The 15,018-nt window shown below is 39.6% G+C and overlaps 2 protein-coding genes across 2 annotated transcripts; one reads left to right on the top strand and one right to left on the bottom strand.

The window, feature by feature from the left end:
* The first annotated feature begins 2,589 nt into the window (after positions 1–2,589).
* LOC117457827 (F-box only protein 40) lies at positions 2,590–8,595 on the top strand. The gene is made up of 4 exons (XM_034098062.1): positions 2,590–3,424; positions 3,649–3,694; positions 3,849–5,708; positions 7,647–8,595. The coding sequence occupies exons 2-4, from the start codon at positions 3,692–3,694 to the stop codon at positions 7,836–7,838; spliced, it is 2,055 nt and encodes a 684-aa protein (XP_033953953.1). The 5' UTR covers positions 2,590–3,424; positions 3,649–3,691; the 3' UTR covers positions 7,839–8,595.
* On the bottom strand, positions 8,584–11,725 carry ttc36 (tetratricopeptide repeat domain 36). Its single transcript, XM_034098063.1, has 3 exons — positions 11,528–11,725; positions 11,106–11,294; positions 8,584–8,916 (listed from the first exon to the last, which is right to left on the bottom strand). The coding sequence occupies exons 1-3, from the start codon at positions 11,631–11,633 to the stop codon at positions 8,648–8,650; spliced, it is 564 nt and encodes a 187-aa protein (XP_033953954.1). The 5' UTR covers positions 11,634–11,725; the 3' UTR covers positions 8,584–8,647.
* Positions 11,726–15,018: the final 3,293 nt, after the last annotated feature.

Genomic DNA, 15,018 nt, shown 5'->3' with positions numbered 1-15,018 from the left:
CACATGATTCATGTAACACTTACAGGCACACACACGGTGTAGTGTACACATGATTATATACAATGCAACCAAATTGACTGCACAAGTCCTGTCGCTAAACTGAGGGGATGAACACTCACTTAAAACCTTTTCTGTCGCAATTTAGGGGTTCTGTTATAGACAGGAATGACCAAGTCCTACATACGACAAGAAGGGCAAAGTTATAACAGCCACCTGAGCATTAGCTCTATTGCCCCCTGAGCAAAATTAATATTATGCTTAAAGGGGACCTATCATGCAAAATGCACTCTTGTACGTCTTTTATACATGAATATGTGTCCCCGGTGTGTCAGGGAACTCACCAAGTGTCAGAAAACACAACCCTCTCTCTTTTCCTCCATACCCAAATCTCTAAAAACGGGGCTGCAACGGAGCTGATTAATATTTGAATTTTTCTGACGTCAGAAAAGGGGTGCTCCGCCTATATGGGCTACTCTCCACCTATCAAGGGAATGAGAGACCGCTCGAAAGCGCTGGAGACGCTGTAGTACATATGCCAGGCCTGTAAGTGGCGCTGTAGTCTGCCACAAAAGCAGAATCAGCCCTCGCAAAAACAGGGCTGGAAAAGAGCAAATAGAGTGAAATGAGGCATGGCTAAAATGCATGATCTGTTTGGTATTTTGAAAAAAAAACTTCACAGACATGTTTTATATAGGTATGGCCCTACAATATATGTTTCAAATATAGCATAGGTCCACTTTAAGCTTTATATTTTATTCTGTTCAACAAATAATTGTAACTACTATTCGCTGCAGCTCAAATATAGTATACATAATATAGAACAACATACCTACAGCACACTCATATCAACAACACACTTATAAAACATTTATGTTATTTTAACCTGTATTATCGTAGGGGCCCTGTAGAAAATGTATGTCTGTTTTAATTGAATTCATTTGTGTTTATATGAACCACATAATGCAATCAGTTCTTAGAACACAATTCTTTGGTTACTTGGTCTAAAAATTTAAACCCATGCATTTGGTGACCACTTTGAGCTGATACATGTTCATTTCCACTGTGCATTTTAAGAGCAATCTGAGTTTATTTATAGGCCTTTGCTGGGCTGTGTAATAAACACAGTACGGACACAGTTTCTCGGGTCTTTTGAAATTCAGCAGTTTCACCTATTTCTCCACTGTATGTCCTCCCAATGGTTTTGTTTTATTAATATGTTTTGCCAGGTACAATAAACCAGGCTATATATGGAAATCCCAAAATGGGAAGAGGAATAACAATAAGCATTGGGTGGGATTTACGGCAGCTCTGCAGGTGTTAGGATGCACTCTGTGCCTGGTGTGTTGGTAAAGGAAGGCAACACTTCACTATAAAACTTGAAGCCAGCGATATTTTATTAGTCCTGCTGTGTGCTGATAGCTTTTGAAGACCTGGAATATTAATCAAGTTTGACTCTTTTTTCCTCTGCCATCTAAAGCTGCCCAGTCACATCTCAGAACATTAAATTAGAGTTAAATGACATGGAGCTCGCATGATTCATTAACCCCTAGCCTTAGAATTGCTCAAATCCAAGCACCGAAAATGGACAAGCTGTAATTAGCCTTTTCTGGAGCTGCCACGTTGCATAAGAGCTCAGGCTCAGTGTTTCAATTAATTTAGATTATATGTTCTGTTAAACATCTGATTTTGCAATCTGTTAGTACATTGTGAAAAGGAGTGTTTTAAAGTGTAGGAATTAGCAAGTAGCTAACCGGGGTTGAGCAGTTAGCTTTTTCAAAGCTAACAAAGGCAACCTACCCACCAGCAACATCTTGTTAGAAATGTACTTTTTTTAATTGGTAAGTAAACGGAAAACGTAAAAAAAAGCAGGACTCAGTCGTAGCTGTAAACGGCACTAGACTGAATAAGGCTAGCTTTCCCCCTGTTTTTATCCCTGTCTTCATGCTAAGCTAACTATCGTCGGAGTGTAGCTTTGTATGGATGTATATGATAGTGGTATCTTCTCATCTATTTATCTGCCAGACAATCAACAAGCAAAGTGTCAAACAGTTATTTTCAAATGTGCAAATCTGAAACACTACATACCAATACCAAAAAGGAAAATAGAAAAATGTACATTACTGGATCAGTCTATGGCCTTTTAGTCTGGTTATCACCAGAAGCAAGTGAACACACATTTATTGTAAATGCTCCACAATATTTGAAGCATGATTACAACTGAATTCGTCTAATGTAATCACATGGTCTCTTTGTCTCGATGAAATATGCGCTGATTGCAGAGCCTATAGAGAGCGCCCCTGATAAGCCTTTTATTGTAATGTGAGCCAAGTGACTACAAAAAGTTACATGAAGTAATCCAGATGCAGATTCGAGCCCATTTTAACTCGCATAGAAAATCTGTGAGCGGGATGACAGTTCAGCCAGCCCTAATTTAAATGAGTGTAATTATATAAAGGTAGTTAACTGGATCAACGCCCCATTATGTTCCACAGCACCCTATTGTTGCAAGTGAATAAAAGTGATGGCATGAATCACAATCAACACAAAGTGACAGGTGTGAAACTTTTATATTGCAAATTCAAATCAGTGCCATGCATTGATGATAATGAGTTTATGAAATTAAACAACTGCTGCTGTATTTTGTGTTATGACGACTGGATGATGATTTGATAAAAAGAGGCAGCTATTGGGGCCGTATCCATAAACAATACAAGGTGTTAAGAATGCATCAGTTCCAAGTTCAACCAAAACATCATTTGAGGCAGAGACATTTCCTTTTAGCTAATAAACAGTAAACAAACTACCTCAATTCAGTTCAAACTGGGACATATTGAAATGCACAGGCTTGAGATTAATTTACAAAATCAACATTCTTGAAAAACATTTTTGAAAAACATCATCAAATAAGACCTGTTTTGATCTTACACTGTAACCACACATTATTAAACTGAATTTCATGAATTTTAACTGACCGAGAAATGCTGCTGGGGTTTTTGAAAGTGTGTGACTGACATCTAGTGGAGGATATGGATCATGTTTACATAAAAGGGCTTTATTAACCTTGTTTAGACAACTCATATTTTGAATTATGTTGGAAGGAAATGTAAACACATGCAATCACTGGTTGTGGAATATAAAAGTTTGACAGCTGTGTAAAAACAGACGATGTGCTGATGATGTTTTTGGACAAACGGTAGTTGAAGTGTTGAGCATGTGGATTACTGGTTATTATCACCACCCTCTCACAGTGAAGCAGAGGTGGAGGCTGTAACTCGACCTTGCCCCTTAATGGCTGTGGGACAATGGTGTCCCATCCCCTTGGCTGTCTGCCCCTCTGGTGTGTATATTTATAACGTCCAGACACAGTGCAGGGGTTATCAGGGGTGCCAGTAAACACAAGAGGACAGGCAGAGAGGAGCAAAGGGTGAGACAGTTTATTGTTATTGTTCAACTTATTCATTCTTTTATGTACTACAATTAAGATCTATTTGTGTTTTTTTGTATGGTGTTCAGTTTTCTGGTTGGGTTTCTTTTACATGTTAAATGATACTATGCATTTGATTTCTATGTCAGAACACATATTTATACACATCCTTAGAAGATGATTCATAGTGCTGTATAACAAAACAGTTGCATGTTCTCCAACAGGCTTGAAACTCTTCTCAGAGGACCATTGTGTATATAAGCCACAATGGTGAGTGCATTTATTATTTGTCATCAGAAATGAATGTATATTATAAATTGTAATTATCATAATAATTGAAACTGTTTAAAGTTTGTTACTTTAAGTATTTTAAGCCTTAATATAAACCTAGAAATGTCACCTTCTATGCTATTTATCTCTGCAGGTGAAGAGCAAAACAATAACAGTGGATTATCATAGGCATTGTGACAAGTGCTATGATGTCCACTGTCAATTCCCGGTGCTGATCTGTGTCTCATGCAAGGTCATCAAGTGTCGTACAAACTGTAGCGCAACCTTCCATATGTGCAAGGAAGAGGAGCACAAACTCCTATGTCCAAATGAGATGGTCCCCTGCCTCAATGTTAACTATGGCTGTCCTCTTACCATGCTGCGCCACAAGCTATCCAAACACCTGGAGGTCTGTCCTGCCAGCGTGGTCTGCTGCTCTCAGGAGTGGAACCGCTGGCCTGTTTCAGAAAATGATCTAGCCTTCTACAGAAATGTTTCAGAAAACCATCAAACTGAGAGGAATCTTGATATTGCTATGGCTCTCAGGGACCAAGAGCTGCTGTTTCGATCCATCAAAATGAAGAACGTTTTTCCTGAGTTGATGGAGGAGGATGGTGCTGCTGGGATCAACAGTCCTGCAGGTGAAGCTACGTGCTCTTTAGATGTAGGTGCTTTCCAGGAAAATGGCTGCACAAGGATGGAGGAAGAACTGAGCCAAGAGGAGTTGGATGCTTTGGCAAAGAGCAGAGATGTCGATGGTATTCAGAACTACAGCTCCTGGGAGAAAGTATTCAACAAGGAGGAGGGGGGATGCAAGCAAACTATGAAAAACCTGAAAAAGAAGGAAGGAAAGGGAAATGCAAAGGAAGAGCATGAATCCTCAAACTGTCAGGCGAAGACAAGAGACTCACAACGGCGCCAAGAAAATGCGTCTGCCTCTCAAACCATGGATGGTGTAGCTGGCTTTGCGCCATGGGAAGACGGGGTCCTTGAAAGGTTAGGTAGAGAAGTCAACAAAGCCGAATATAATAGGTATCTGGTGCAAAATGGGGCAATGTTGATCAACTTTGGTCAATTCCCTGCTTGCACCCCGAGAGAAAATGATTTTGTTTATGGCAAATTGGAGCCCATTGAGGTTAAAACCGTCCGCACATTTAATGTTCCTACCAGCTATCGGGCAAAGCGTAATTATCTGAGGGACTCCAGACAGAAGGTGAAGATGGATGTCGGTGTTGACACAGCAGATTTAGGCGTGTCAGTCGAGGATCTGCCAAAGTGTGATGAGATTAGCGCCACACTCCTGCACTCCCTGGAAAAGGAACTGAAAGGACATTTAATCTCAGAGAGTGAGGGGAGGGACGGTTTTTACGTAGATATAGGAACACAAACGTACAACTTTGCCTCTTCCCCCTTCAAACATGATGCAACGCTAGCTGATGTTGTTGCAGACAAACCTCATGGTCTCTGTGTACAAGTCGAATCAGAATCTATCACCAGAAGACACAACAAAGCAAGTTCAGCCTTCAGCTACATGTGTGGCCACTTCTTTCGCCGTGATGAATACAGCTCTCACTTTAGGAATGTACACTCCGACATACAGGCCTCAATAAGTGGTTGGTTCCAACAACGCTGCCCCCTAGCATACCTAGGCTGTCATTTCACCCAGACCAGGTTTCACCCCGCTGGTCTTCAAGCTACGGTTAAATTCTGTCAAGATGTCAGCGCCTTTGTCCTCCAGCCAGATGTCCCCTCATTGCTTTGTGAAGATGGGAAAACCTTCAGCCCTCAGAGAAATGCTTCACATAATCAAGATCCCCTGAGCAGCCTTCCTCTGGAGATCCTTCAGCACATTGCTGGTTACCTTGACAGTTTTACATTATCTCAGCTGTCCCAGGTCTCCCATCTGATGAGAGGGGTGTGTGCCACATTGTTGCAGGAGAGGGGGATGGTCTCCCTTAAGTGGAAGAAAAAGATATATTCCCATGGGGGAAGCTCCTGGAAATGCCGAAAGAAAGCAAGTACCCTTAAGATTCCTTTTTTCTTTTCTTTTCTGAAATGCACTACTTTGGACTTCTCGCTGAAACCAATCAGTCTTTCCTTAAATTAAACTGCAGATGATTTGTAGAGCGTTGTCTTAATATAAGATGTTGGGGGTTAGGGTATATGGCCACATATGTGACGGTTATATCGCCATACTTTGAGTGCTACCAGTCCTATATATCTCATATATAACTTTGATCTAAAACTTGTACAATGGTAATGGAAAGTTAGCAGGAGGCCAAACTTTAATATCAGTTCCCCTTTAGTATCTGGCACTGTGCTATTTACTGTCCTGACAGCTGCTGCATTGTAAAGACTCTCCAGACTCTCCATAGTCCTCTCTAACAATATTAAAAACTGACTCACAGCCGTGTTGGCAACAGTTAATGGCTTTCCACTGAAGCAGCCACTGGAGAGTCGCTACGATTGTCTGTGTCCTTATCATAAACCAGCTGCATGTGGGGTCAGGCACCGTGGGGAAGTGTTTCGGAAAAATACATTTCATTTTCTTGGGTCGAAGCAATGTATTAGCAACAAGACAGGTGAGCTAAATTATTATTAAGCTTTGCAATGTGTGGTATTTTCAACAGCTCAAATATCAAACAAATGAACAGCAGCTCTATAGGGGGTAGGTATATGTTTATATATACATGTTTGCATTACACCTGAGCTAGACTTTATACCCCATGGCTTAGGCCTCAAGTCCACAGGGACGCCCGGGTCTTGCGGTCTGAGCCTTGAGGACGCCCCCAGCTGATTATATAAATCCCATCTGGAATTATGAGTGCTTACTGTATCAGGATGAGACTTTAAATTCTTTAGACTCATGACTACTGGACAGTTAAATACATCAAGTCTTTACATATTGAAGGAAATTGGGTCACACTAAACAACAGCCAAAATATGTCAAAACATCTGTTTAAACTCAAGTGCACACATTCATAAAGGCACACAATGCTTATCTGTGCTAGTCTGAAGTGTTTTGGAAGTAGTAAACTACTGAACGAATGAGATTTGGAATATATCCCGCAAGATTATAGATGGAGGTTTTGATCTATCATGCTATTAATAAACACGCCCTAAATTTACTTTGTCAAACTATTTTTTTTCTCCAAGAATTCCAAGTGTCATGGCTGGATTGTCTTACTGTATATAGATGGTCACTTTGTGATTGAAATACTTCTAAATGAAATAATTATTCCAGTCTGAAGTATTTGGCAATTCGGAAAACATATGAAAACAACACAACACATTTGACTGCTCTTTCAAATATTACATGTACCAATTTGGATTGGATACAAATATTTTTGTTGCATACAATTTGAGTTGTTTCTCACAGTTCTAAACCAAAGAGCCTTAATATAGGCCCTAAAGTTACGCTTAACCAAACCAATTCATCTTGTGTTCACTGGCTACCTTTGCAATATTTTTCTTTATAATCTGTAAAGTAGTCTTTTATCGAGCTAACAACCAAAAATAATACCCTATCTACTTGAGGTAATGAAGGATAAATATAGTAGAAATGCTTAGGTGTGTATTTTCACATTGACTCTCTGTAGCGCAGTAATCGGGGAACAAACACCGTGCCGATGATATCAGCCATGTGGAATGGCCGAGGCTGGCTGCCAGTAAACACAACGCTGCCATCAGATATGATCATCCATGGCAACAAGATATTGATGATACTCTGTTGGCAACAGCTGGGTGTTTGCTCCCCAAATGAAGGGCATCATTTGTATACATTTGCAATGCATGGTACCACAAATAACATCATGCCTATGTGATCAAAATACTCCGAGATTAAGATTCCAAAGGTATTGAAATAAATGTTGTCTCATGGCCATTGCTCATGGATATATGCTTTGACAGCTGCCTCCTACACTAACTCCAGCTCTGTCTCTCTGTTTTACAGGTGTGGGAGTTTAGCTCTCTGTTTTCCTCTGTGGACAGATGGAGCTTCAGCAACAATCCCTCCATGTCAGATCACCTGAAAACCTGCACCTTTTACCAGAGAGAGGAGCACACTGAGCCGGTGGCTTTAGTCTGCCTGGGAGAGGTCAGCGACAAGCACAGAGAAGCAAAGCATAACAGAAAATGCTCATAGTCCCATAGCTCAGTGGGCGAACCACAACACGAGTGATGCCGCGTTTAGAATCACTCAGCTGTGTTACTTGTCCTCCAAATATACAGCTACTGTAGAGCAACAAAATGGAATGCTGTGCTGCAGTGTGCTTTAGCCCTGCAGACATGAACTGAATTGTATTGCAAATAATTCATTTGGGCATGGACTGAATTTCTGAGGATTTTGATGTGATTGACTTAACCTCTAAATCATTGTGCATGTAAGTAGGAAACATTGTTTAATATCTATTCATCCAGTGTTTGTACGCCTAAATGAACCCTCTGAAGACACTTATTTCACAATAGTTTGAGAGATGTTTGGCATCCTGAGTGGACTTATGTTGTTTGTTCCATCCTATTTCAGTCTTGTGTTGAAAGCATTGTTTGAAAGACACGGGGGAGCTGTTGTTGACTGTTTCCAACATGACAAGACTGACATCTGCTGGAGAGACGCAGAGGTGCATCCTCTGTTAGGATCAATGACACATGACACATCATAATCAGGCTTGGTATCTGAATGCTTAACACAAAATCACAAGTCCTCTATATCATATTTAATGAGGCACAACATCACATGGGCTGTGATGAGGACACTGACAACTTTGTTTATAATGTTGACTGTCTTTTAAGTAAAATGAGAATGTGACCCTGACATTAATAATTCTGACTTGCAGTTGGCCTCATTTTTCTTTTCAGCAGTTTACAGATAGTGGAATAAAAAATAAATATAAACTGTAAAATGTTCTTTTATTAATCAAAAAACGTGTACACCAAACACATTGTCTCCAATAACTACAGAGTCCCAGACACTTGAGGGTTTCGTAGTTTGTCAATCACCTCTGAAAGCATTTTGTTGCACAGGGCTGCATAGGGATTGAGAACCACAGCCTGTTGTCGAGCAAATTCACTTCCAAGTGCAGCCGCTTTTTCGAAATCTGACCTGGCTTCATCATTCTGGCAGTCCAACCGACGTAGGAGGCCTCTCTGCACCAGCGCCTGGCAGGACGTCCGTCCAGTGCTGCCGCTCAGAGAGATGGCTCGGTCCAGGTCCCCCAGAGCTCCTGAGAGGAAAGGAGGGCACTGTGAGGCACACACACACGTCTCCACTGTTGATCCCCAAAAAAGTAACATCTTACAGACTGCTCTCATTCTAGGTCTGCTGCAATATTCATTATGAATCCAGCTGCATTTGTTTTGAATTACTTTAAGTGTTGTAAGTATGTAGTCAGATAAGGCAAGGCAAGGCAATAAGGCAAGATTATTTACATAGCACCTTTCAACACAAGGCAATTCAAAGTGGTTTACAAAAATGAAAGACATTAAGAGCATTAAGAAACATATTATAAAAGGGAATTTAAAAAAGCAAAGATAATAAAACATGAATAACAAAGGTACATGAATAAAAAGTGCAGTGTGAGATACACACATCTGAAATGTTTAGTTATTTCAAGTGTTTCATGCTAAACGAACCCTCTTTGGAGAATTCTAATCTGCAACCCAATATTCAGAAAATTCAACGGCTCCTGGGTTGATTGTGTAGCATATACAATTAATTTACTCCCAGACATTCATGTGGCTTACTAGTTTTGGACCCCATCTGTAGTCAAAAGGTCACCACTTAAGGTCCTTTCAGTATTTCTACTAATCACTTAAGCATACAATAGTGACTTTTGACTTTCTGTTTGATAGGAGCGTCCTCCTACCTAAGGTTAGTTTACGGGCACAACCTCACAAAACCTGCATGTGGGGACTTTAACCCCAATACACGTAAGATAAGACAGTGTATCATTTTCAAATTATCATTCTAAATTCACTATGATTTACATTAATCGAAAAAAACAAATGTAATTTCACTACATGTATAACAAAGTGACCTTTTTTGATAAATACTATTCAAATAATATTAATTATATAACACTAAATTGCTACTGTGTGTTTTACATCAGTGATTCCTCCAATGCTCAGTTTATATCGCAGGTTTTGCATATTATTGTTAGTGACATGTAGGTGTTTTGTTGGGAATATTCAGAAAATCTTGTTAGTCAGCATGAACAACACCTGGCACCAGGATGCAGGCAAATTGAAAAGCATCACCTACAATTTCAATTTTAGAAACAGATGATGCAAGTCAAAATGTTAATTCTCCAGGGAGTGAGTGTAAAAACACCACATTCATCATCACAGGTGCCAAATATGTTAAATAATGCAATACATACAAATGGCAGGGGTGAGAAGTGATTATAACCGATACATTTGTCAGTGGTATGATATAATAATATAATAGTAAGTCTTTGCTTAACTTAAGTGTCAATGGGATCAGAATATGTAACAATGATCTCATAGGCAGGAATTGGGTGAAACTAAGTGAGCACTTCTGTTAAAAATGTAAGAAGTAAAAGTAAAAAGTCACTTTTGTGTTCAAAAGCTGTTACCGTTCATAGTGTTCGCGGGTCAATTTTGACCCATGATTTATCTCAGTCCAAAACACACAAAAAAATGACTATCATCCAATATTGTTTTAACTACATCATAACTAACTTATAATGCATTCATAATCTTACAATCTTGTTGTATTTTAATGTTATGGCCCAAAACACATTAGACCACATATTGCACACGTGCATATTGTTACAGTGGATGAAGAGGGTGGGGTGTCTAAAGTCAAAGATGAATCTTGATTGGGCCAAAGTTGACCTCGAGTGACCCAAAACAATTCTGCTGGGTCTCCCCAGACCCGAACACCAATTTATACATTTTTTTTTAGAGACCTTCAGACTTGGCAAAAATTGTCAAAATCTGTGTTGTAGTGTTTATACAGTATAGCTGTTGTGGAGGATATCATGAAGCCTTGTTCCGATAAAAAACTATAGCGTAGTTATTATATCATTTTAACTTGAAACGGGTCACGGGAGACCCGAACACAACATAAGGTTTAAGTACAGTAACAAAGTATTTGTACTCCACTACTTCCCACTTCTGCTGACACCTCCTATAAAAGGCTCTGAGATGCCTGGGGGATGCCCACTTTCCCCTTGTGAAACCCTCTGGTTTAGATGATATTACAAAAAGCATGTAGAAAATAACATAACACAAGGAAAACTCAGGGCCTCTGCAGTAGCACTGTTGAAAAAGTGCATCAGATAGACACAGCTCTGAAATGATGTCACGCTATCCTCAAACTCAACAGTGTGGTATGTCGGTGCACTGCGGTGACTGAGGAAAGGGTTATTATTGAGTGTGTAGCATGTACCTGCTGTATTCCCCAGCAGCCGCAGGGCCTGGGCCCGGTTGTTGTAGGCTGAGGCTCGCTGAGGCAGGATCTGGATTGCCTGGCTGAACTCTTGAAGTGCAGCTTGCAAATCCCCAGCCTCTGCAGCAGAGACACCCCGCATCTCCAACTCTTTCACTTGCTTCAGCAACTCTGTGTCAAAGCCACTGTCTGGCAGAGGGAGATAAACAGGTTGAAAAAGCACTCAAACTCAATTGACAGGCACCGTGGCAAGGAGAACACAGAAACGTCACCAAGAACTCAACTTGGATTAAAATGTCATGGTTTTTTTCTAGTCACAGAATCGAATGTGTTCAAATAAATTCAATATGCAATGAAATGATAAACATAAAAAGCTGTGACATGATATGTGTAGACACATCAAGTCAGAAGCTCACACTTACCATCATCAATTAATTCCTCCTCTTGGTTCGGGCCGGGGACGTCTCCTAAGGGGCTGGTGGGGCTGAATATAGCCTGGAGTACAGCTCTGTCATGTGCCGAGGCCATCTTTCTGTTGTATGTGAAGAAAATAAAGATATAAATCAAGACAACTGAACTACAGCTGGGAGGAGAATTCTTCCTCCCCTAACTTCAGCCATTTCCACCAGCCAATCAAAGAAGGGGGCGGAAGCAGAGGTGGACTTTGAGCTTTGCCTTCACTGAGTACATCTGTATTTGGTTAAGTCAAAAATGCAGGTCAGGCCGGCACGCTGCAGAGCTGCTGTTACACTGGGGGAAAAAGGCCTCAGAGATATTCTGAAGATCTGCAAGTGCATACTCATGAAAACCTTTTTTAGCATGTTTTTCAAACCTTATTGGATTTATCAACTACCTCGTTTAAAAAAGAGATGCCCGGAATTCCTGTACAGTTAAAGCAGGTTAAAAAAGTATGTCAATAAACAACATCTTAGCCCCAACTGTAATAATAATCAAGTGCAACCCTCAGATAGCCAGGAGCTGACTTTGTGGGCCCAGACTGTCCCGGCAACCATTACAAAGCTAACTGTCATAGCATGGTAGTTGAACGTTTTCCCAGTATCAAACTAATACATGCTGCTTTGGTTGTGAAAGTCAAACTATGTTATCTACAATACTAAGAACACATGTACAAAAATATCTTCATACATTTGGTTACTTCCTATCTGGAACATAAGCCAGTGTGGCAGCTCCATCACACAGATCAATCTGGAGTGGTGGAGCTCTCTGGAACAGGCTATGTACTGTATGGATGAACAATTTCCTCGTATTCACTGGAAAGCTCCAGTGAATGGAGCAATTAATCAGTTTCAGTCTGATAATCAGCAACATGAATCCAATATCGTTTAAAATCCTTAACAATGGGGAACCATTACTGAGCAAGTTCAGGATGTAACTTGTGATTGCAGCCTTTCAGAGTAAGGCTGACACATCTGACACATCAGACCGCTAAGGAACACTATACATTCTACCACTGAGCTGTTGCATTGTGACCTCCAGAGCAATCAAACTTTCCCAAAGGAATTGTCCATTTGCTCATCATCACCAGTATTTTTACAGCGCTGTCATCAGAGTATAACAGCTCTGTAACTATATTCTGTAATGGGAGATATCACCACGAAATATTATGGCTAAAATCCTGCCTTCTTCTATAATTGCTGAATTGAAGGTTAATGCATTTTGAAGACTTAGTATGGAAAAATCTCCTCTCATTTAGTATTTGATGGTGTCTTGTGTCTACAGACAAATTAGAACTAAGCTCCTATATTCAAATATATGGTGCAAAAACCATTATACTTGCCTAAAAAAATACAATGAATCAAATAAGACGTTACGTTTTTAAATGTATAGATACAAATTTCAAAGGAAATGGTTGCATAAAGATATGAATTGAATTATTACTACAGCATGTGCAGTGTCTCTGAGGTTTGTTCTGTCTGTGAAGTACCAGATAGCGCTATCTCTCCGGGTTCAAAACATTATTCAAATGAAACTGTCTGAGGAGTATAAATCTACTTTTGGTTCAACTGTACACATTTAATACTGTGAACAGAGTTCTCAAATAGATACTGCCTTTGCTGAAGAAGTTACAAGCCAAAACAGCACAATGCACCAAAATGGTGTTATACTAGTCCAGATGTATGTAAATATACAGCATTTGTTCTACAGTCTTTGGGGGGCACTTTTGCGTGGTAACCTTGCTCAGACTACCATATGTTACAAGTTATGAGGAATAGCATATAGAAATTAGGATTTACAACCATAATATGCAGAATGGCTCAAAAATATATTCTGAAAGTAAAAGAGAGAGGACAGGAAAAGCATCACCAAATCAACAGAAAATCTGTGTTTACAACACATGAGTTAAGTTACAATGGTGAAAATAAGCAATTTGGTTATTGTGGGATCTCCACAGCAACAGACACGAGTATGGAGGCCAACAAATAACTGTTACTTAAAGAAGTGTTGCCTCATGTAACCAATGGAAGATAACAGCACCACCAGGGAAAATCTGAGAGCAGTGATAAGATGACAGGTAAGATTGCTAGAAAAAAGTACAATTGAACATAGAAACAGAATGGCTTGTCATAGTTCTCATTGGCTTAGGAAGTAACAGCAAGTATCTCCAACAAAGTGTGTAACTGAGTCACAGAGATGAAAACGGTTCCAGCTCAAAAGCCTTTTCCAGTTGTGTCCAATTAATGTCAGCAGTGATCTGGAACAAGAAAGAGCTCATGGAGGTATGTGCTTTTGAGACCTTTAAAAGGACGAGGCAGATCTGATGTTGAAGGATAGCAGGCGGAACAAAACGTTTGTTAAGAAAATGGTCTCAAGTTGTCAAAGATGTTGTACTTTTGGAAAATGTAATTTTTTGTGCAGTTGGTTTTAGTTCACAGAGGATTTGGTTCAGTTGGTACTTTGTTTAAGTTGCAGCCTTAGTGTTTTATTGAACATGGTATAAAGTTAACGTCATGTTCTTAAAATAGTTTCAGGCCTGTAGGGCATATGCTACGGTTACAGATTAAATGCATTATACATTGCCAGTTCGGTCTTGGTAATGCCGACAGTGGAGATGTGATGATTCCTGGATGAAGGCCTGTGTGTATTTTGTATAATGACCCAGCTACAGTTTTGAGTCAGTCGTTTTTAGATATTGTATGCAAATGTGTATATGCACTCTTTTATGTGGCGAGTTGCCTTTCAAATGCAAACAGGGTCAGATGATGGAGTGGGTGAGAAATAGATGTGACGGCATATGTTTACATTGCATTTTTAAAAGAGAGTTACAATATGTACTCACATAAGCCAGTAAAAACAGCTTAAGGCAAGGGAAATGTTTTGGGTGTGAAGTGCAAAGTACATTTTCTAAATGCAAATTGATATTGGATAATTGACATTGTATTCTAAGATGGTCAACAAGGGCAAACGTAGTACAACGTCCCAAAACATTTCCATTTGGAGAAACGCATTGCACTTATAGAAATGATGGAAACATAAAAACACCATCGTGCCAAAACACATACAAATGAAAAAGAATCTTCAACAACTTGACGAATCATGTGCAGCATTTACTTTAATGGCTGCATAAACAAAACACAATTATTTCAGCATTTGTTTTATTTCAGCATTTGTTTTATTTGCAGCGTGTTGTTTATGTGCCGCTTTTAATAAACCCTGCACATGTTTGTCAATTTGACTAATGTTTACTAAAAGATGCACAAGTGTTGTCAAAAGGTTTTGAAGATGTTTCGTCATTTTTATGTGTTTTGGCTAGGGCTGTCAAACGATTAAAATGTTTAATCAGATTAATCACAGCTTAAAAATTAATTAATCATGATTAATCACCATTCGAACTATGTCCAAAATATGCCATTTATTTATGTATATTGTTGTGGGAATGGAAAGATAAATGAAA

This window comes from Pseudochaenichthys georgianus, chromosome 13, assembly GCF_902827115.2.
Source record: "Pseudochaenichthys georgianus chromosome 13, fPseGeo1.2, whole genome shotgun sequence".
Lineage (NCBI taxonomy): Eukaryota > Metazoa > Chordata > Actinopteri > Perciformes > Channichthyidae > Pseudochaenichthys > Pseudochaenichthys georgianus.
The sequence above is the reverse complement of the archived record's forward strand: the minus strand, read 5'-3'. Positions and strand labels throughout refer to the sequence as shown.

What these genes read in the sequence shown, in the direction of transcription:
- LOC117457827 (XM_034098062.1), top strand. An exon ending in CCTGGAAATGCCGAAAGAAA is followed by an intron (nt 5,709 to 7,646) that starts GCAAGTACCCTT and finishes TCTGTTTTACAG; the next exon opens with GTGTGGGAGTTTAGCTCTCT.
- ttc36 (XM_034098063.1), bottom strand. Translation starts at nt 11,633, where the DNA reads ATGGCCTCGGCACATGACAGAGCTGTACTCCAGGCTATATTCAGCCCC. An exon ending in GGAGGAATTAATTGATGATG is followed by an intron (nt 11,295 to 11,527) that starts GTAAGTGTGAGC and finishes TCCCTCTGCCAG; the next exon opens with ACAGTGGCTTTGACACAGAG. An exon ending in GCTGCTGGGGAATACAGCAG is followed by an intron (nt 8,917 to 11,105) that starts GTACATGCTACA and finishes CTTTCCTCTCAG; the next exon opens with GAGCTCTGGGGGACCTGGAC.